General features: G+C 55.3%; 1 protein-coding gene across 1 annotated transcript; it reads right to left on the reverse strand.

Annotated features, from left to right (window-relative positions):
- Positions 1-83: 83 nt before the first annotated feature.
- TRPV6 (transient receptor potential cation channel subfamily V member 6) lies at positions 84-13,955 on the reverse strand. The gene is made up of 15 exons (XM_042926896.1): positions 13,707-13,955; positions 6,044-6,141; positions 5,772-5,894; positions 5,319-5,456; positions 4,923-5,021; positions 4,645-4,820; positions 4,127-4,273; positions 3,832-4,044; positions 3,431-3,517; positions 3,255-3,331; positions 2,877-3,042; positions 2,436-2,502; positions 1,795-2,063; positions 694-800; positions 84-401 (listed from the first exon to the last, which is right to left on the reverse strand). Exons 1-15 carry the CDS (start codon positions 13,832-13,834, stop codon positions 122-124), a joined length of 2,175 nt encoding a protein of 724 aa, XP_042782830.1. The 5' UTR covers positions 13,835-13,955; the 3' UTR covers positions 84-121.
- Positions 13,956-20,257: the final 6,302 nt, after the last annotated feature.

Raw genomic sequence — 20,257 nt, forward strand, 5'->3', positions numbered from 1 at the left:
GTGCCTTCTGCCTTCCTCCCCCACTGGGGAGAGGTGTTTGGGTTTTGCGTGTTGATGCCCCCCCCCCCCCCCCCCCCGGGGAAAATGAGAGCGGCTGCTGGGGCCAGACGGCAGAGTGGGCTCAGATCTGGTACTCCCAGCCTTCCCCGTCTTCCAGACCCCTGTTGACCAACCCCCTCAGTTCCCTCCTCAGGGTGCCTTGCCGAAGCCTCTCCCAGTTGGCGCTGCTGCGGGAGGTACTTCGGGACACCGAGGGGGTGGACGGACACAGGTGGGGGCCCGAGGGGTGGTCCAGCCGCAGTTTCTCCGAGGCTTTGTCCGAGTCCTCGGAGCCCGGGATGTGGAAGGCATGTGCGTAGCGCCGCATCCGCTGCCGGTTGAGATCCTGTCTGTCTTCCACCCTGTGGAGCGCAAGGCCGTGAGAGGCAGCCGACGACGGACGGGCTGGCCCGGACCCGCGCCCGCGTCGTGTCCTCCGCTCACCGCATCCCACCGTGACCGGCCTTTTCCCACCACTGCGGCTAGTGCGCACACGGGGGCTGCCGGCATCTCAGCGGCGGCTTTCTGGGGCCCGAGCATCTAGCGGGGACCCTCCCTTAACAGCAGGGATCCCTTGAGGGACCCCCGGGCAACGCGGGTCAACGGGCGCAGGGCCCCGGGAGCACGAGGCCGTCCAGCCCGGCAGGAACTCACCGCAGGAACCAGCGGTCCCCCAGCCCATACTCGCGCCCGCAGATCCCCGAGCGAGGCCACAGGCAGCGAGGCAGCTTCCGCTCCAGCATCACCGTGGTGGCCACCACCTGCGTGTGGGGGCCGAAGAGGCCATCAGAGGTGGGGTGCTGACCGAGAAATCGACTGAGGAGGGCGGGAAGAGGAGAGGGCGTCGGGCGGAGGAAGGACAGTGTAGCAGTAGCTAGGAAACGCAGGAGCTCATGGCCTCCAAGAGGGGACAACACCCCCAAGCTGGGGGGTGCGGGGTGTCAGCTTGGCTGACCCTCTTCTGTGGGACAGAGTCCATGGGACATGAGCCCACAGCTCTTTACCCCGGGACCCGACATCCGTGCAGATCCTGCAGGAGGTTGAGGGACCCCGCCCCAAGGAGACAGGAAGGAGGGCAAAGCAGACAGAAAGGGATCCTCAGGGCCACAGGATATTTTGACCCTACAGACATAAAGGCCACTTATAAATGCTACCACCCTACTGAGAAATCGAATATCAGGACATGTGCATGGAAACCTATTTTCCCGAGCAAACCCCATTTAGCCAACCTAGGGCCTTTTAACTCTGTTTTCTACACAGCACAGCAAAGTGCCATTCAATTTGGGGGGTTTGCATTTTTATTTTTGTGGAGAGAAATTATTTTCTAAGTATATTTTTAATTGGTGCTTTGACTCATTTAATGGTCTTCTGTCTCCATCGTGATGATCTGACCGAAGATGACTTCCACTCCTCTGGGAAGTTTTTGTAGCATTTTTTTAAACCTGTCCAAGTTTTCTGCGTCAGGTTTTACAGACTGATTTCCTAAATGCACTTTCAGCCACCATTAGTTGTATTTCTTGTTGATTCTTCTAGAAAAGCCTGAGGTTTTACTTTTTGGAAAAATGATGAGGAATTCTTTTCAGCTGTTCAGGTATTAGTCCGTTGCATTGCGAATACTCTGCGTTATTTTGTGTCCTGCGCAGTAAAACCGTCTAAACCTATGTGGGGTCAAAATATCCTGCTTCTGAGTTCAGCTTGCTCCTTGGCTGGGGGGGAATGGCCTGCACTAGCCCTCCCGGCCACCAGGGGGCTCACCTGCGCCCTCCAGAGCTCATCCCGCTCGTGGGCCACCCGCCAGTGAGTGTCACCCATCATGGCGATAAGGAGGTTGAGCATGAGCAGCGTGGCGATGATGGCGAAGGCAGCGTAGGTGATGCTGTACATGAAGGGCAAATCCACGTCATAGTTGGCAGGCCCGTCGATGACGGTGAGGAACAGCTCGAAGGTGCTGAACAGCGCCATGGGGTAGTCGTAGAAATGGCCCAGCTCGTCGGGGTCCTCTGTCTGGAAGATGATATAGAAGGCTGCTCCACCCAAGGGGGTGAGAGTTACCATGGCAACCACATACCAGACTGGACCACGGCCAGCTCTTTGCTGCCCATTCCAGCCCTGTTTCCCTCTTCTCCATCCAGTGTCCCCATCCAGCCCTCCATGCTCCATGCTTTGGGTTCTTATATTCCCTTATTTTCAGTATGGCTTATCCTGATCCCAAGAGGCACGTCTGAAAGCACTCCCAGTTTTGTCTCACCTCCAGGCATGTTCCATCCTCAGACCTGACAGCCTCCTATCCCTGTCTTCCCTCCCAGCTTCCCCCACATTTATCCGCAGGCATTCTGGGCTCTCCAGCCTCCTCCAATCTCCCCTTCCCACGGCCCCTTCCCTGCCAGATGATTTACCTGAGGCAAAGCCCAGGATGACCACAGCCATCAGCCAGCAGAATCGCATCAGGTCGCCAAAAATCATCTAAAGGGAGGAGAGGAAGGAAAATACCTCCACATGGGTCCCCTGAGCAACTGCCCCTTGCGGCCTCTCACTGGACTCGCCCCGAGAAGTCCCACAGTTCTGCCCTCCAGGGGTTAGCAAGCTGTGGCTGCATGGCAAATCTCCTTGGACTGTTTGGGTATGGCCCTTGAACTAAGAATGCTTTTCACATTTTTCAAGGATTGAGAAAACAAAAAGAAGGAGGAGGAGGAGGAAAAGGAACGAAAATGCAATAGAGACGCACATGTGGCTGCAAAATCTTCCATCTATTATCTGGTCTTTCAGAAAAATGTTTGCCACAGCCCCCACTCCAGGACCTTTCTCTAGAAACTTGGGGGGGGGGTGGGGGCACGGACCTTCTGGATCATGATGGTGAAAGGGCCCAACATCTGGAATCCTCGGGCGAAGTACATGACATTGCACCAGCCCAGCACCAGGGCGAAGGACATGGGCACCACCTCCCCATTGGCGTTCGTGAGCCGCATCACCATGGTCACCAGCACCATGCAGGCGTAGGTGATGCTGGGGGTGGGGAGCAGAGGGGGAATGAGAAGAGACCAGGATTGTCCTGGGGACTGCACCCACACACTCACATTTGGCCTCCCCAAGTTCAGTACACAAGGGCACACAATCACTGGAGAAGGATCTCTGGAGTTAATTTTCTCCAGTGATTGTCCAGGGGTCGGGAAACCAGGGAGTGAGTGGGGGCATTGGTGGAGAGCAAGGAGACTCACATGAGGACGTGGAATGGCCCCCCGAGGATGGTCTGTCCAAAGAAGCGAGTGACCCCCACCCTGAAGATGTCTGGAATCTGGAGAGAGGCCAGGAAGACACAAAGGCACTTGTAGACTGGGGCTCGGGCTGGATCCCTGGGGCCAACAGCCTCACCCTAGATCCTGACCATCCTCACCTCTGCAAGCAGAATGAGCACAGCTCCGATGACGGTCACCAGCTCCCCCACCAGGCGGAGGTCATCCTGGGGGCTCACATAGGCCTCCTGAAGGGGAAACAGGGTCAGAACACTCAGGGACCCCGTGCATCCTGCCTGTCTGTCCCTGGGCACGAGTCCGTGTCTCCTGTATAAAGTCACCAGCCCTGTAGGATTGTTTTTAACCTGGTAGGCTGGGATCTCTCAAACTGCTCTTTGAGCATATGTGTGTTTCTGTGTGCCTGTACTTTGAGTTTGTGCCTACGTAATTGAGAGCTGGGTGAGGGGCGAAACGGGGGCTGGAGAGCAGGTAAGCGATGCGGGGCTGAGGAAGGACAGAGAGCTGAATCCTGCCCTAAGCTCAGCCGCCCCTAGGGCTTCACCTGAAGTAGCTTCTGCTGTAGGAGCGTGTTGTCCCGGGGACCAGTGTGGTTATTGGTCCTGGGCTTGAGGGGGCGGTAGACGCAGCACATGGTGAAACAGATGATGTACAGCAGGTATATGGTGCCCAGCACGCAGAAGTACGGCCGCCCGTATTTCTTCCACTTGAGGCTCACCAGCTCTTTCACCGGGGTCTGGTCCAGGATCTGGCGAGCCTGCGGCAGAAAGAAAATAGAGCGGGCACCTCGGAGACCCTGACTTCCCTCGCCAGCTGCTTTCTGACCCTACGACCCGTACCTCCCGCTTCTTGGTGGTAACAATAAGTTCCAGGAGAGACTGCTCATCCCCTGAGGAGTCAATCTCGGTGAGGTCATAGAGAGTGGAGGTCAGCGGCCCGTAGGTCCACTGGATGTGCTTCCGCTTCTGCATCAGGTGCTGGAACATCTGAGAAGACACGGTGGTGAGTCGGAGGGTCAGCGTGAGAAGCTGGGCCGGGGGGTCTCCACCGCTGACGAGGGCTACGGCCCGCTCCTTGCGACTGATGGACAGTTAGTTGCGTGAGCCTCCTTTTTTCTGGTTGTCTTTCTTTCCCACACACCCTATAAGGATCTGAAAGAGGAGGACGGGCAAAGGGAACAGAACGCCGGGCTCCCAGAGCAGATGTCCTAAAGCGACATTCTCAAAGCCTCCCGCCCAGGGGTCCCTGAGGCTGAGCATTTAGCGACGGAGTATGGAGGAAGGGGCCCCACCCTCCGGGCAGTTGGGCACCAAGGGTCTTTGAAAGGCCGCCATGGGGCCAGGGGAGTGTCCCTCACCACGGTGTTGCCCTCCACTCCGGCCAGCTTGAAGGGGGTGAGACCCTGGTGATTGGGCACGAGGTCCAGGGACTGCAGGTGGTCCCTGCGCCCATCATAGGACAGCAGCAGGTTGTACATCTGGCAGGCAAAGGTCTTGTTGGGCTGCAGGACGAGGATGTGCAACACGGTGTTTCCTGGGGGAGGACGCGGGCGTCACGTGGCCGTTGCGCTGAAGTCCCCGCTGATGCCCTGCCCGACCTGGGGTGGCCCCTGCCCTCCCGGCCCCCAGCTCTTACCCAGGGAGTCCTGGGCCCGGATGTCAGCTCCATGCTCAATGAGCAGCCTCACCATCTCCTCACTGCCCACGCAGGCAGCAAAGGACAAGGGGTGCTCCCCTGTGGACACAGAAGGCTCGCTGCCGTGAGGGCCCGATGGGCTGGGGGATGGGCAGCGTCCCCGAGGGACTGCCTCCTTGCCCTCGCGTGGCAGCTCTGGGCTCGGGGACGCTCGTCAGCAGAAGCAGAGGCAGGGATGGAGCACGCGGCGCGGGGAGGCTTGGCTCTGGCCTGAAACCCTGGAAGGCCCGGCCACTTCCGGCTTTTCCGGGGGCCGGAGCCCTCCTCGGCCCGCCCTCCCTTTGCTCTTGCCCACCTCCCCATGTCCCTTCCTCCCAGCCCCGGCCCCGCTCTCACCAAAGTAGATGAGGTTGCGGGGGCTGCGGCGGAACGCCGTGCCTGTGGCTCTCGCAGACACGCTGGCCCCGTGGGCAAGCAGGCCTCTCACCAAGTTCACGTTCTGGTTCACGATGGCTATGTGCAGGGCGGTCTGACCTGGCCCAGAGAGAGCCTCAGTCATGGGGTCTGTCCCCAGGATCCTGCAAGGGTCCCTCCCATATCTACACCCAGTCCTCCTCACTCCCGCAGCCTGAGGTGGCAGGGGGGTGTGACGGAGCCCCCGGTCTGGCAGGGTACCCAGGGAAACCAGCTGCTGCCTCTTCTCCCCTTGCATTTTGGGGGGTTGGTGTTCTAACGGTGTGCGGTGAGGATGACAAGAACACAGGGAGATGGGGGGAGGAACGAAGCCCTCTTTGGTCGTCCCGAGTTAATCCACTGCAGAGACTGGCTTAAAACACCCAGCACCCTCACCCTCGTACAGCTCCGATGTCATGGGCTCAAAGACCAGCTCCGGGGCGGCCTCCATCAGCACCACGGCGGCCTCCAGGTTGTCATAGAGGGCCGCTATGTGCAGTGCTGTCTCCCCCATGGCTCCTGGTGTTGACAGAAAGAAGAGTCGTATGGCTTCCATGGGGCAGGGGCATGGTGACCATAGGCATTTAGGGGCCCACCACAGAAGGTCCTGGGCTATACTGGGAGCCACATGTGTAGCTCTGACGGGTGCTGAGGGCTCTGCCCCTTACCTCTCTGGTGCACCTCACAGGCCTCATACTTGAGTAGCTTGTTGAGAACCTGGACGTTGTTCTCCTTGGCAGCTAGAAGGAGAGGAGACTCCCAGATCCTAGAAGGGAATGGGATCAGAAAGGTGGCGATGGTGAGCGTGCCCAGTGGTGCAGTGAGGGCTGATGGCTTGGCTCCTTCATATACAGACACGTGCACCTCATGACCCTGAACTTGATCCAGGGAATTGAGGTCAGCAGCGTCCGGAGGGTTGCCAGATTTTTTCTTGACCGGTTAGCTACCCCAAACCAACTGTTCCCCCTTTCAGCTTGTGTGGGAGAAGCATGAGTGACTGGTTTCCCATCCCCTGAGTGCTGGGACCAGAATACGTGTGTGTGTGTGTGTGTGTGTGTGTGTGTGTGTGTTATCTGTGCATATCGGGTATGGAGGGGAGGAGTTAAAGTACTCATTCACCTCCTGACCTACTGACCTCTGGGGCAACCCTGTTTAGCTTCACTAAGTGCCCTGTGATTACCCCCGAGATAAGCCTTGTTTTCATGGACTAAGGGTACAAGGAATTCCTCCCTCATATTTGTGAAGAAAGTCAACATGCAGAGGCTAGATTTCCCCAGCGGCATGATGCTTGCCTTTCCAGACCTTCTCAGCAAAGCCCGTTGATCCTGGCACTTCCTTTCCAACAACAGCATCCTCAGAGCTCAGTCAGAGAGCAACAGTGGATCCTTTTTGTTCTGACCCCTAAGCAGAGTATAGTTTCTTTCTACTTCTGTCTGCTTCTCACTTGTTTTAGGCACACACACACACACACAAATCATCTTCTCTGATTCACCAAACCCTTTTGACTTTTATTCCTACAATGAACTAAAAACCTGTATTACTATAAAAACTTAGCCCAACTAAGACCCATGGGCCCCCCTTTGTTCAATTTCTCTCTTGGCCCAGAGCCATTTGGTCTTTCTATGGGATCTAAATGAAATAACGCCACTTACCCATAGATGGCCAACTATGTGAATGGAAGATCACACACTGGTGCTGGCAGGAAATCAACTCCAAGAGCTGGGACGGGAGGGTGATCGGGAGAGGAGGAAGGAGCACAAGACTCACATCCCCCAGAGTGTTGGCCCCAGCTTCCCCGCCCCCGTTACCATGCCACCTGGATGGCCATCAGGCTTTGTCAATTCAACATTCAACCCCTACATCCTCGTGCCTACCTACCCTCATCGTTCATGTCTTCATTCTCTATTCTGCCCCTCGTTTGCAAAATATTCTAGCTAGTTTCCCATGCCCTATTTACCCCCAATCCGTCCTTCTCCATGCTGCCAAGGTACACCCTCTAAATGGCATTGCCATCACTGTTTAGAAAAGTCTGATGGGAGGGGCGCCTGGGTGGCTCAGTCGGTTGAGCGTCCGACTTCGGCTCGGGTCATGATCTCACGGTCTGTGAGTTCGAGCCCTGCGTCGGGCTCTGTGCCAACAGCTCAGAGCCTGGATCCTGCTTCGGATTCTGTGTCTCCTTCTCTCTCTGCCCCTCCCCTACTTGTGCCCCGTCTCTCAAAAATAAATAAATGTAAAAAGAAAAGAAAAGTCTGATGGGTCCTTAAATGCCCACGGAGAAGGAATACAGAGATCCTTTCTAGCTTCGGTGACCTTATTTTCCCCTCTTTCCTCCTCCCATTCACTCCTTATCCCAGCTATTCTGGCCCCACCACTGCCACCCCCCGCCCCCGAACACTCCATTCTCCCAAGGCTTGTGCCATATGTAACTTCCACCTGGAATCCAGAGCGTCTGCCTCACCCTGTTCGTTTCTGTTCTATAGCCCCAATGCCTAGGGATTTGCTCTGCATATGGTAGACACTCCACCACCATCTGCAGAATGAATGAATTTGTAGCAGTACCAGAAGGTAGTGTGGCCTCACTGCCCCTGCTTATTATCTCCATTGGCCACCATTTAAGCCAACCTTAGGCGAACATATAATCTAAGTAAAAAACAGTATGCTTAATATACAAACACAGCTGCAAAGCAAATTTTCCACACCCCCTTCACCACCACCACTGCCTTTCCAACAATTTGCCCAAACCCCTCCTCTGTAAATATTCTAGAGCCAGCCCTATTCCCCAACACACATACACACCCTCCCAGGAAGTTTTCCACACTGTATAGTCTGGCCCTTTATTTTTGCATCTTTCACTGTGTGTTGTGATTAGTACTGTCTTTCCTCTACACAAGGGACACTTAAGGGCGGAGGTCAGCCGCTTTCTCCTGTCTGTTTCCTTTCCCTGCTCTCTTTCAATTAGCTTCTGGCTCTATGGCCTATTTTGACTAAAGTTAATGGCAAAGTTACAAATGGACCCAAGGGAGTTTCTTACCCAAGTGCAGGGTTCTGCTCCCTACTTCCTAAAATATGAGTGGGGAGGCTAGTTGGTGGAAGGCCTACAGACGCCCCTTTGGGTCCCTACATGTCTCTGAAGGCCACAAATGTTCCCCACAAGCCTCCATTCCTATGTGCTCTTTTTCTTGCCTTGCCGACTACCCTAGTGGGCTGGAAAACAACAAGGAGTTACTGTCCATTGGGGCTTGCCAGATTTACCAAATAAAAATGCAGGATGCTCCTTTAGATTTTAATTTTAGATTTCCAACCAATACTTTTTTAATATAACTATGTCCCATGTGACATTTGGGACATACTAACAACTTGTTAATCATTTATATGAAATTCGAATTTAACTCCACGTCCCATATCTTATCCAGCAAAGTTTGTAGAGAACTGGTCTCTTTTGGGTGGCAAACTCCAGAATTCAGCGAAAAAGGGGGCAGTGTATGAATGGTTCGGAGGGGATCAGATAAAGCAATTACTTGCAGTGGCACCATAGGGCCACAAGGGGACAGCAGAGAAAGCCCTCAGTCAGGATCTTGGCAGTCAGCCGGAACCCCAAAACCTGACTACCCTTGGGACCCAGAAAAAAGGCACAAGAGCAGACCCATCCAACAATTTTTGTGCCTGAGACACGAGTGTTTTCTACCAGAGCAACCCAGCACAGACGTTTAGATCTGGAGCAAAATCTACACGTCTTTACTAGGTCTCTACCAGGCACCTCCCCAAGACAGGAAGAGGAGATACTGATAACATACCTTCTGGTTTGAATGGTTACATTATACTTGGTCCCTTCCAGGAGGAAATTTTACTTTATTTAGTAGATTAGTTAACATCGCTACCAGAATCTCTTATTTACAAATGGTGGTTGAGAGCTGTAGCTCTCAACCAGGGGTGAACCCCCACCCCCGCCCCCCCCCCCCCCCACCAAGGAATTTGGCAACACCTGGAGACATTTTTGGTTGTCACAACTGGTGTAGGGTGGAGAGGTGCCACTGGCATCTAGCGGGTAGAAGGCAGGGATACTGTTCAGGAGGATCTTATGCAGGCCAGTCTCCTACAACGAAGAATTATTCTGTCCAAAATGTCCATCTGCAAGGTAGGGAATTCCTGACCTATAGCTTGAATTGTTCATAAACGATTTTTTTTTAAAGAGGACTCTTCGCATTAAAAAGAATGAGAAACTCCCTATACGTGTTTTCTTACAGATTGTTAAATATTTAAGAGAGAAACAAAAAGGTAAAGCCTTTGGAGCACTTGCTGATTAAGTAGCAAAAAGAAATTACAGACAAAATCTGAACTTATAGCAGTATGAAACCTGTTTTCAGAATTTAGCATGCTTTATTTTGCTGAACAATAATTATAAAATTGAATGGTTTTGCTCAATATTAGACTGGTGAAAACCATATTACAAAACCTACCCATTTTTTACATAGTCAACAAATCACTGATCTCCTCCTTAAGATTCCCTCTGGGCCAGCAGAAAGGATCTCTCACTCCCTTTCTCCCTGTTTCCTGCACTCTGTCCTCCCCTCCTCTTCCTTCTTTGTTTTTGTTTTTGTTTTTGTTTTACTTATTTTTGAGAGAGAGACAGAGTGAAAGTGGGGGAAGGGCAGAGAAAGAGGGAGGCACAGAATCTGAAGCAGGCTCTGAGCTGTCAGCACAGAGCCCCATGTGGGGACACGGGGCTTGAACCCATGAAATATGAGATCATGACCTGAGCTGAAGTCCCACACTCAACCTCTTCCTTCTTGAGAATGTATCCATGCCTACGTGCACATGAGCAAAGTTCTGCATTTGGTTGCTGGAAACGAGACAAGATCCAGAGCGCCTTTGGAGGAGAATTCAGACCAAAATTTTAGAGCTAGAAAGTTGCTAGAAATCTAACCTATCTGTCCATGTCACAGATGGAGAAAGAAGCCTGGAGTCCCGAGGTGACTTGTCCAAACAAGTCAGAGGCAGAGCTGGGACTGGGACCCCACTGGCCATTTCCCCATCCCTCTTCTCTGTGGATCAGGCTTTGGAGAGGGCTTAGAGGCACAGGAGCCATGTCCACAGACATGGGTCCCACTGGTCTGTCTCCAAGCACCCTGTCAGACGAGCACGCCATTTGGGAAAGGGAGGGCACACGCGACGTGGAGCTCAGCGTACAGGTTCCCAGGAGGATACAGCCCTGATAGAAAGGAGGTGCCCAGCCCCTCAAACTCCTGCCAGTGTTGGGTGTTGCCTTTGACTGTTGTATTTTTGGTTTTTTTCATCACAGTAATCCCATTTGTTAAATGTGCTTTTCAGCTTCCAAAAGGGTATAGAGGTCGTAAGGATATGATCACGTTTGCTCCTTACAACCCTGTGGCGTGGGCTGAATGAGTCTTTCATTTGTCAGAAAAGGAAACTGAGGCAGCACAACCAGATTGTGGCTAGATCACACAGAGTTAAAAGCAGAACGGTTGACCAAGAACCTAGCCCCAGGCTCTCACCGCTAAATTATGTGGTTCTTCTAGTTTTATGGCTCTTCCTGATTTCTCTCAGGGGGAGGGGGTCAGCCCAGAGCAGTGACCACAGATGAAGGCAGTCGTGTGTGGGGAGGAAGCATGCGTGCATACGCTGGCCACTTGTGGGCTGTCTCCCTCCCGCTCAGGTTCTTGGCGAGTGGATGAGGAAGCCAAAGCTGGGAGAAAAGTGGTTATTTGCAGACTTGGAATCGGTCCGCCCTTCCAAGTCCTGCAGCTTTAGCACAGGTGCCTGCAACATGCATGTCTGCTGTGCTTCCTGAGGCAGGGAGTCCCAACACACTGGAGAGGCCCAGTTTACTTTTCACAGACCCATGGCTTCACGTGTTTATACAGCTATCTATTTAAGCAGAGGAGAACCTTCCGTGTTCACTGCCTTGCCACCATCTAGTGGGAGGGAGAAAGTGCCAGCAACGGGGTCATGTGAGAGCCTCTGGGAGCTGCCCAGCATACCGACACCAGGCAGAATCAGATACCGCAGTGTCGTCCTCTCTGCTCCCATGACACGTGCTTATGCCCTTCTTAGGACACTCACCAAGCTCACTTGTCACCCAAGTAGCGGCATCCTGAGGCATTTTGACCATGAGAACGTGAGCTCCTCGAGGGCAGGGAGGTCATGTTCATTTTCTACAAGTCTGGCAGAGTGCTTTATGCTCCATAAGGGTTTAGTATGTTGAATCTCAGGAAACAAGACAAGTCAAGGTCCAGGGAGAGATGACGAAGAAGAAACGGGAAAAAGGTAATGGTTCAGCTTGGGTCCAGCATTGTGGATTTAAGCAGAGGGGGCAGTGGGACCAAGACCCAAGACACATCTGCTAGAGAGAGAGGAATGCTGGGTTCCTGGTCATCCTGGGGAGACCACGGAGCCTTTCCCTCTCACTGAACTACGCTCCACTCCCTGGAATCCGCCAGCCCCACCCAGAGGCCCCTCTGAGCTGTTGGCACCAAGCTGACTTCACCACTTGCTCGCTTTGGGCCAGCCTCACTCCCAAGGGGATACTGGCACTGCCCCCCACAGGTTTGGGGTTATAGAAGACAAGATAGGTACTCATTACATCGTCTGCTGCTTTCTGCCATCAGCCCACCTCCTCACCTGTCATATTGTCCCCACTTACATGGTCATCTCCTAATTGCCCAGTTATGGGCAGGTCTCCCCTAAGGCCGGTTGACTGCAAAACCTAGGACACTTCCCTTTCCGGCAATTTCAGTGTCCTTCCTGGAAGTGCCCACCCAGAGGGGAATCAATACTCCAGGCTCTGGGTGGGAAGGAGAGGGCTGAGAAACTATGGAACCAGGCAGGGAGATCAGGAAAGGAGGGGATCCCTCAAAGTGACATCAGGCCCTCCTGGCCCAAGGCTGCAAGAGGAGGCCCACCGATGGTCTTCAGAAGAAATAGAGGCCGAAAAGATGAGTGGAAGCAGCCAGACTGTGGTCCCTGCCTCTGCTTTGCCCTGTTGGCACGCAGAACGACTCTGCCACCCCTTCCAAGCCCCAGGCCTTTCTGTGCTCTGTGTCTGGCTCCCCCAGCCCCGGGGTCCTGAGTGGGTAGGGAAGAGCGGAACCAGTGACGGCCTATTCTCCAACAACAATGCCATTCTGTGCCTCAAGATGTCATCAGTCAAACATGCGCTCAGCCCCTACTCTCCCAGGCCCGGGGGAGAGAAGTGGGCGGCTGGTGTGAGAGAGGGGAAGCCAAAGCTCAAAAAGGAACACACCCCCAGCCCAGAATCCTGGGGCAAAGGAAGAAAAACCACAGGCGCTCCCTGGCAGGCTCAGGCAGGCCTCTGCTCTTGGAGATGGAGAAAGACCCTCAGATACAAAACCTTTGGGCTTTCCTCTGTGAAGAGACGTGTGCTAACTGCCTTCTCAGGGACCCTGAGAAGGTGCTCCTTCTGGTGGGGTGCTCCACCCCACCAGAAGGACTCCCTTCCAGGGCATCAGCACCTGGGTAGGGAGACCCACGGACACTTTGGAGAGGACATCTCACGCAGGGATGTCTCCTCTCCTCTCTCTCCTAGGGGGTGGGGACATCAGAGTTTAGGGAAGTTTTCAGGGACTCAAACTTTAGAGCCTCTCAGGTGAGCATGGGTCCTACGCACATCTGGTATGTAGCCAAGCATCCACACCCCTCTCCCCCGTAGAGGGTAAGGAAGTCCAGGGCTGGGTCCCAGCTCTGGTTATAAATCATCCCCGTGTCTGGCATTCAGCCTTGGTCAATGCCTGCTGGTGGCGATAATGCATAGGAACGGCAGCCGTGACCACCTCTTGTCTTCTGTGGTCACTGATGCCTGCAGTTCCTTGTCTGCCTCATTCATTCAGTCATTCATCCATCCACTCCCCGCATGTGCATGTGCCTGCATTACGTGTTTCTGCAGGACAGACTGCTCTGGGGCCAGGGAATACAGCCATCCGGCATTGTCCCCACCTACCAGCACCTCTGTGCTGGCGGCTCCATGATGCCACATCTTCCCAGGGCCCGGCAAGGTGGCCCGGGCCTTTAGGGAAGTGCGAAGGGCTTGCATAATTAGACTGGATCTTAAAGCCGGTGGTACCTGTGCCCATGCCAGCTCCCTCCCCTTCCACCTGGCGTCCAGGGGAGCTAGCCCCACCGGCTAAGACCTTTGAGACAAAATGCTCCCCAGGAGCCAGGCCTGGAAGCACAGTTTGTACAAATAGAGGTGCCAAACAAAGACTGAGAGGGGAAGGGGGAGAGGGGGAGGAAGGCGGGGGTGGGGGTGGGGGGCAGGGAGGGCTGGGAGGGGCGAGGGAGCAGACTGAGGCTTACCTCTTCTGTTGCTGCAGGTTCTGCTCATCTCGGCTCTGGGCCCATGACTCCCGTCTCTGGAACCAACTACAGAATTTTCTCCACAGGCAGAGAATGAACCCCTTGTCCTTGGGTAGCGGCAACCCCATGGAGTGTAGGGCCGGCTCCTTGGGGGGCCGAGGCCGAGGCCAGACCCCCAGAGGACTCAGCCTTGGGGCCACATCAGCACCCCCAAGGGCCGGCCTGCCCTCGCCCTGTAGAGGTCCCGTCTCCTACCTCCCTGGTCCCTACCTCCCTGAGGAGTCTCCCCGAGGCTCCAGAGCCCGACTCCAGAGGGCTCTGAGGTTCTTACACCTGGCAGAGCTGGGACTCCCTCGGCTGGGTTCCTCCCCGGGAGCTCCTCCTGGGAGCCAGCGAGCCTGCAGACACTCCCACCCTCCTCCCAAATTACCTGAGATTTAAAGAGACAGGCCAGCCGACCTGCCTTCCATCTGCGGCCTTGGCCTTGCGTAAACTCCCTCCCTGCCCGCCTGGGTCTCTCTCCCTGCCCCCAGGCCAGTCCAGGAAGGGGAGGCCTTCAAAGAATGGAGAGGCCTCCCTTGGACTTTGGGACACCTGGTGACCTTTTATAGAAAGGCCTGGACAGGTCAGACTAGCCTGAGAGACTAGGCCTGAGGGAGGAGGGGAGGAGTCGCAGGCCTTGGGGACTGACGGGCCCCACAGGGAATGAGTAGCGCCCACCTCTCTCCCAGGGTCTTTTCTGTGTCTTTCCCTCCTGGAGACTCAGCTTTTTCTCACTCTTCCACTTTAATCTCTAGCCTGGCCCCAAATAGGTATGTAAACATGAAAACCAAGTGTGGGCCGGCAAACTTTTCCCGTAAAGGGCCGGATAGTACATGTAAGCATTTTAAGGGTGGCAAAACCACATACAAACATGTAGCCTCTGACACCCATGTTTTGTTTTGTTCCGATAGCCCCTCAGAGATGGATAATCCATTCTGAGCTCCCAGGCCAGGGCAAAAAAGTGGGCAGCCGTGGGCAGGATTTGGCCCCCCTGGACTGCATAGACTCCTACTCTGGAGTCCTAGAACCCATCCCCAACATATGTATTGGGTTACGGAATAAATACAGGACGCCCCCATTAAATTGGAATTTCAGGTAAACAATGAAGGTTTTTTTTGTTTTGTTTTGTTTTGTTTAGCCCCCAGTATTGCAAGCCTGTTCTCTGGCCACCTCTGGTAGAGGCAGCCTCTATCCACTGTGACTGCCTTCTGGGCCCACAGAAACTCACAGCAAACCTGTGGGGCAGGTATTCTTGTCCACATCTTACAGATTAAAAAACAAAAACAAAGATAAACCTCAAGGTGGCAAAGTAAATCACCCAAGATCCCATAGCCAATTGGTGGCAGCGGCCAGATTGAGACCCACTCCCACACCCCCATGGGCGGATGGAGGCCCAGGGCAGTGAGGTGGTTTGCAGCAGGGAAGATAGATGACAGAGAGCGCAGCCCATCCCTGTCGCACTGCCCAGGAGCAAGCCGGGAGCCATCGCGGGCATTTAGTTCAACCCTCTGCTGGAAAGAGACCAGAGTCCCAGCTTATGCAAAGTCCAGGGGCAAAGCAGGGACCTGATGGCCTGGGGCATGGGTGTCTGGGCACTTAGAGCCACTGGTATGTGTGGGTCACTCCCTAGCTTCAGAATCTGTTTTTTCCTACGTGTCTCTGATTCAGCGAGGAGTGTGTGTGTGTGTGTGTGTGTGGTATGCGCCTGTGTGCGCGTGTGTGCATGGGTTTGTATGTGTGGGGGCGGGGGGGGGGAAGCGTAGGCGCAGGGGTGGGGTGTCTCTGTGGGCAGGGGGTAGGAGGGCCACCCTCAAATCTGAAGGGAAAGCTGCACTCCTGTCCCTACTGTCGGGCGCAAGGCCAGGACATAGAGCCCTGAGCAAACAGCACAGTCTGATTAGCCGCCTTCCCCACCCACCCAGGGGTCAGTGGGTTCGGGTTGGGTCGGGGGGAGGCGCTAGGACCCAAACCTTCAACCAGGACCTTTGTGCCCATTAAGCCAGTGTGTCTGCCGGCGGACCCACCCACCTTCTCTTTACTGCTGGGCTCCAGGCAAAGACCCCAGTCCAGCCGCTGGTGGGAAACAGAGGGGTGTTTGTCCTGTGGAGGCTGCAGGAGGACACCGTCATTCCCGACTTTCTTTGCCTTCCGCCGCTTTCTCCACCTGCTGCTGCCTTTTTGCATTGGGTCACCACGACTCCTCAGGGAGAACAGACTCACAAGGGCACGCAGGGCAGGGAGACGAGGGGGCAGATGGCCGAGTGCAAGCTTCTGCCAGCAGTGTTCTCTCGGTTCTTGGACGCAGCACCGTGGGCTTGGACCGTGGGGACGGTGGGCCGAGGGTTGAGTGCCGCTGCCCACGCTGGCCCACTCACATCTTGAAGCCATGCTGCCTGTTCCTCCCAGGGATTGCGGCTCTGAGGGGGCAGTGAGGTCGCCCTGGAACTCCTCCATGAGGACGCGGTTGGTTCCACAGCCCAGAATCCCTGACTCAAGTGTCCGAATACCGGAGGCTATAGATGCAGGGGCTGAGGGGGTGAGAGGGAGACTAGAGCTCACGGGAGAGTGGTCACAGCCGCTGGCCTCGTTTGGTGAGATTTGCCATCACATCTTCTCAAATCCTTTTGCCTACACTCCAAATTTAGGGAGACTTTTATGACCCCAGCAAGTCATTGTCCCTTTCAATGGTCCCATGTGAGGATGAGCATATGGACTTCCAGTCTGCCTTCGGCCTCACGGCAGTTGGTCTGCAACCTCGCCAGGGCGTTGGGGGTGGTGGCGTGGGGGGGGCGGGGTGGGTACTGAAGAGGCCAAGGCCCATGGCGGGGGGATGGGGTGGGAGAGACGAGGACAGACAGGAAGGAGGCTCCACTTGGCCTGTGACAACATGCCAAGGGTTTCCAGCCAGTTCTCCTGCCTCAGGCCGAGCTTGAACTCGAAGCCGTGTTAGGTCCTCAGGATTCAACAGAGGGACAGTGGTGAAGCAGGGGATGACCAGCCCCCTCCGAGGGCCACACTGGCAGGGCTGGAGGTGGCCAGGGAGATGACGTGTGCTTCAGTACGTGCAGGACTGGAGCAGAGCCCTGTCTGGGACCGTAGCCACCGCATGCCGCCGATGTGTGCATTTCAGGAATGCTTTCTCAACCTGCAAATACTGATGTGTTGGAACAAATAATTCTTTAGTGTGGGTCTGTCCCACACGTTGCAGGATGTTTAGCTGCCACTTATTGGGTGACCGTAGCATCCCCTTCCCTCAGCTGTGACAGCCAAAATCTCTGGACACTGCTGGAATTTCCTTGGGGGAGGCAAGATCACTCTCCATCAAGAACCACTAATTGAGGGCCAAAAATATACATTTAATTTTTTCTGGTTTTGTCCCTCTTTTTGTTTGTTCTGCCTTCCTGTGTTTCCCTCTGTTTTTCCTCTCCTGTTGGCTCTCTTTGCAGTAGTATCTGCTCCCTTGGTCTTAGACTGTGTGCTAATGTGTGGCATTTGTGTGCATGTGTATGTAAGGTGTCCGTGTGTGTGTGCATGTGTGTGTGGTGTATGGTGTGGGGGGTGTGTGTGTGTGTGTGTGACCATGACTCTGAGTGGTCTCTCTGTGGAACCCTGGGTTTCTTTTCCTTCTGTCTCTTGATCTCTGCTCTTTGTTTCCTGGCCCAGCTGACTGCGTCACCCCATCCCTGCTCCCGGTGCCCTTTGGGAGGGTGTCTCCCGGGCTCTGCTGCCGTGTGCAGGGCTGGCCACAAGGGACAAACAGGCGAGAGGCTGGGGATAGAGCCAGCACAGGGCAGCGGGGTCAAAGCCGCTGCTCACTCAGCTTGGAGTTTGTTCCAGTCACTGGGTTCACAAGCCCTGTGTGCCAGCTCATAAAGCCTGCACAGAGCGAGGGCAGGTCAGCAGGTGCACACGCGCGCACGCACACACACACACACACACACACACGCACGCACACACGCACACACAGAGCCATGCACCACAAAGCACCACCCAGGGACTTGGCGGGTGTGGAGGACGGGCTGTCGAGCCGCCTGCCCCGCTGGGAGCACTGGGTTCTGGTACTGGATGGGGGGCTGTCTGGGCAGCGATTTGGGCTTGAAACCCTCCAAAGTCCTTTTCAACTCAAAAGTCCTGTGATTCTGCACGAAGTGGAGTCACATGTGGTTCTGTGGGTGCACAGTCCCTTCAGCTTTCATAGGTCAGGAGGTCATACTTTCGCCCAAAGTGTGGCCTTCGTCCCCAGCCCCCTTCCCCCACCCCCATTGCTAAGTGGGGCCCCAACCCTTTGCCTTTGTTTCCTACACCCTCCAGCCTCGGCTGGCCTAAACGCTCACACCACGGGGGACCCTGCACAGGACCCCCAGCCTCTGTCTGCTGCTCCAAGGCATCTGGTTGGAGCCCAGAGGAACACGGTCGAGGACGACAGAGCTGGTGGTAGAAAGGGGGCCCCGGGAGAGGGCAGAGGCCAGGACCAACGGGATGGCGCCACCAGCCCCACCCCCTCAGACAGGCATTTGCACGGTATTGCACATGTAGTTCTGCACGGAATATTTATGTCACATGAACCAATATGTCATAGCAAGATTCTAGAGCAGTCATGGTGTGTGCATATATGTTCTGACCATCTCCTACAAGTCTGCAGGTTTTCAAATTCAAAGACATTGGTTCTCCTGGATGCTAACCCCTTTGCAGAAAGTGCCCAAAGGGCAAAGGTGGGCATATGGGCTGTGGGCTGTGGGGAAGCAGCCTCCTCGACCCCCGAGCATGTGCCTCCATGGCCAGCCATTCTCCCCTCCCCTCCCACCCTGCCTCGAATGGAAGATTTTCTGAGCCAGCCCCGAGAGGTCTCCCTGGTTGACAGCCCCTCCCCCACCCATCAGAGCATCTGGTTTCCTAACCCCCCATCTGGAAGGTGAAGCTTTAAAAGGAGCCCCACCAAGCTCTGACCTGCCTCTAACTTTTTCTTGAGGCCTCTACAGGCTGGAGTCCTGTGGCCCATGGCCTGGGCCAGATGCTCCGGAGATAGGGCTCTGTGAAGGAGGGTGTCAAAGTCCACAGCCCTCCCGCTGACCACACTGCCCCAGCCTCCTGCTCCTTCTTCCCCAGATCCCGAGGCCTCTCCCTCCCAAAGCCGGACCCCTCTGCTCAGCCACCTGCCCCGCCCTCTGTCACCCCACCTTACCTGGCCCCGGACTCCTCTCTAGCAGGTACTAAAGACAACCATGAAAGAGGCTGAAGGGTATACAGCCCTCAAAGACCTTTCCAAATATGACGAACGTGCCATGAGGCTGGTTTCTGGAAAAGGTGAAAGAGAGCAAGACGGGTAACCAGGATGGCTGCGTTCCAACCCCACTTGGACCAGAAATCACTGTGAGACCTTGGCCAAGTCACTTACCTTTGCATTTCCCGATGTGCAAAAAGGACTCTTAAGTTCTCAGGTTTTCCTGTTGCCTTCAACACTCTGCTCCCCCAGACAGCTCCCCGTCAGCTTCCAGGTGCAGAAAGCGTGGCGCTCAGAGCAACCTCCTATCTCTCAGGAGGAACGTGTCCGTCTTTGTCTCTGAATCACTAGGGCAGAAGCTCCACCAGGCAGAGAAGAGAGGAGGTCAGCAGGCAGAACGTGGGGCCACTTGGCTTCCGATCACCCTCTAGCCCTACAAATGGCAGGATCCTGGGATCCCCAACGTTCTAGGTGGGGAGAGGGCCAAGCTCCCCCACCACGACAACTTCCTGAGCGCCGACAGCCAGAGAGGAGGCTGAGGTCCTCTGCCAAGGTGGGGCGGGGCTGGCTCTCTCCACCACTTTGTTGCATTCTGGGTGATGTTCCCCACACTGGGCTCGGGGCGTGCTGGGGGTGGGAGAGCTGTGGGGCCACTAGGCCCAGAGTAAACAGCATCGGTTTAAGGCTCAGGAGAAAGGGTCTAGCCATTATCCCAAATCGGATCACTGTTACGAAAAGCCCAAACCCAAAGCCTGGGTTCAACCTGGAAGCCATAGCAGGTTTCTCCAGCAGCAGCCCTCAGGGGTAGCCCTTAATCAGCAATCTTCTCCCGATTTGTCCCCACCTGCACCTCTTATTCTTCTGTCCCCACCCCAACACACTCAGTGAAAGGGCAACAGGCCGTGATAAGAGCTCTTTCAAATTCTATTTATTTAGCTCCAGCGCTCACGCAGACGCCCCAGCGCCTCCGTCATAAAAACCAAGCAAAATGCCAGACTTGTTCAAAAAGTCGGGACGATTGTTGAATGCATACAGGCACGCGCACACCGGGAGGGGAGCAAGCTGGCTGCTTCCTGCCTCCCGAGGGCCGGTCTGAGAGCCCAGGACAGAGGACTCAAGGAGCAGCTGGGAAGGAGCAGAAATGTGCTGACGTTCGGGGACAGGACACTGGGAGGCACACCTGGGCAGGAACTGGGGCTTCTCTTCCCAAAGCTGGGCTTGGATGGACGGCGACGGGGACGGGCGCGGGGGGAGGCCTCCCCTCATGGCAAGGCAGATTCTGGGGCAG

The sequence above is a fragment of the Panthera leo genome, chromosome A2, assembly GCF_018350215.1.
Source record: "Panthera leo isolate Ple1 chromosome A2, P.leo_Ple1_pat1.1, whole genome shotgun sequence".
Taxonomy (NCBI): Eukaryota; Metazoa; Chordata; class Mammalia; order Carnivora; family Felidae; genus Panthera; species Panthera leo.

Bases quoted from the DNA above. Each gene is read 5' to 3' on its own strand.
- TRPV6 (XM_042926896.1), bottom strand. From the start codon at position 13,834: ATGGGGTTGCCGCTACCCAAGGACAAGGGGTTCATTCTCTGCCTGTGG. The intron at 6,142-13,706 runs GTAAGCCTCAGT...ATTCCCTTCTAG, and splicing joins AACCTGCAGCAACAGAAGAG to GATCTGGGAGTCTCCTCTCC. The intron at 5,457-5,771 runs GTGAGGGTGCTG...TCTCTGGGCCAG, and splicing joins GACATCGGAGCTGTACGAGG to GTCAGACCGCCCTGCACATA.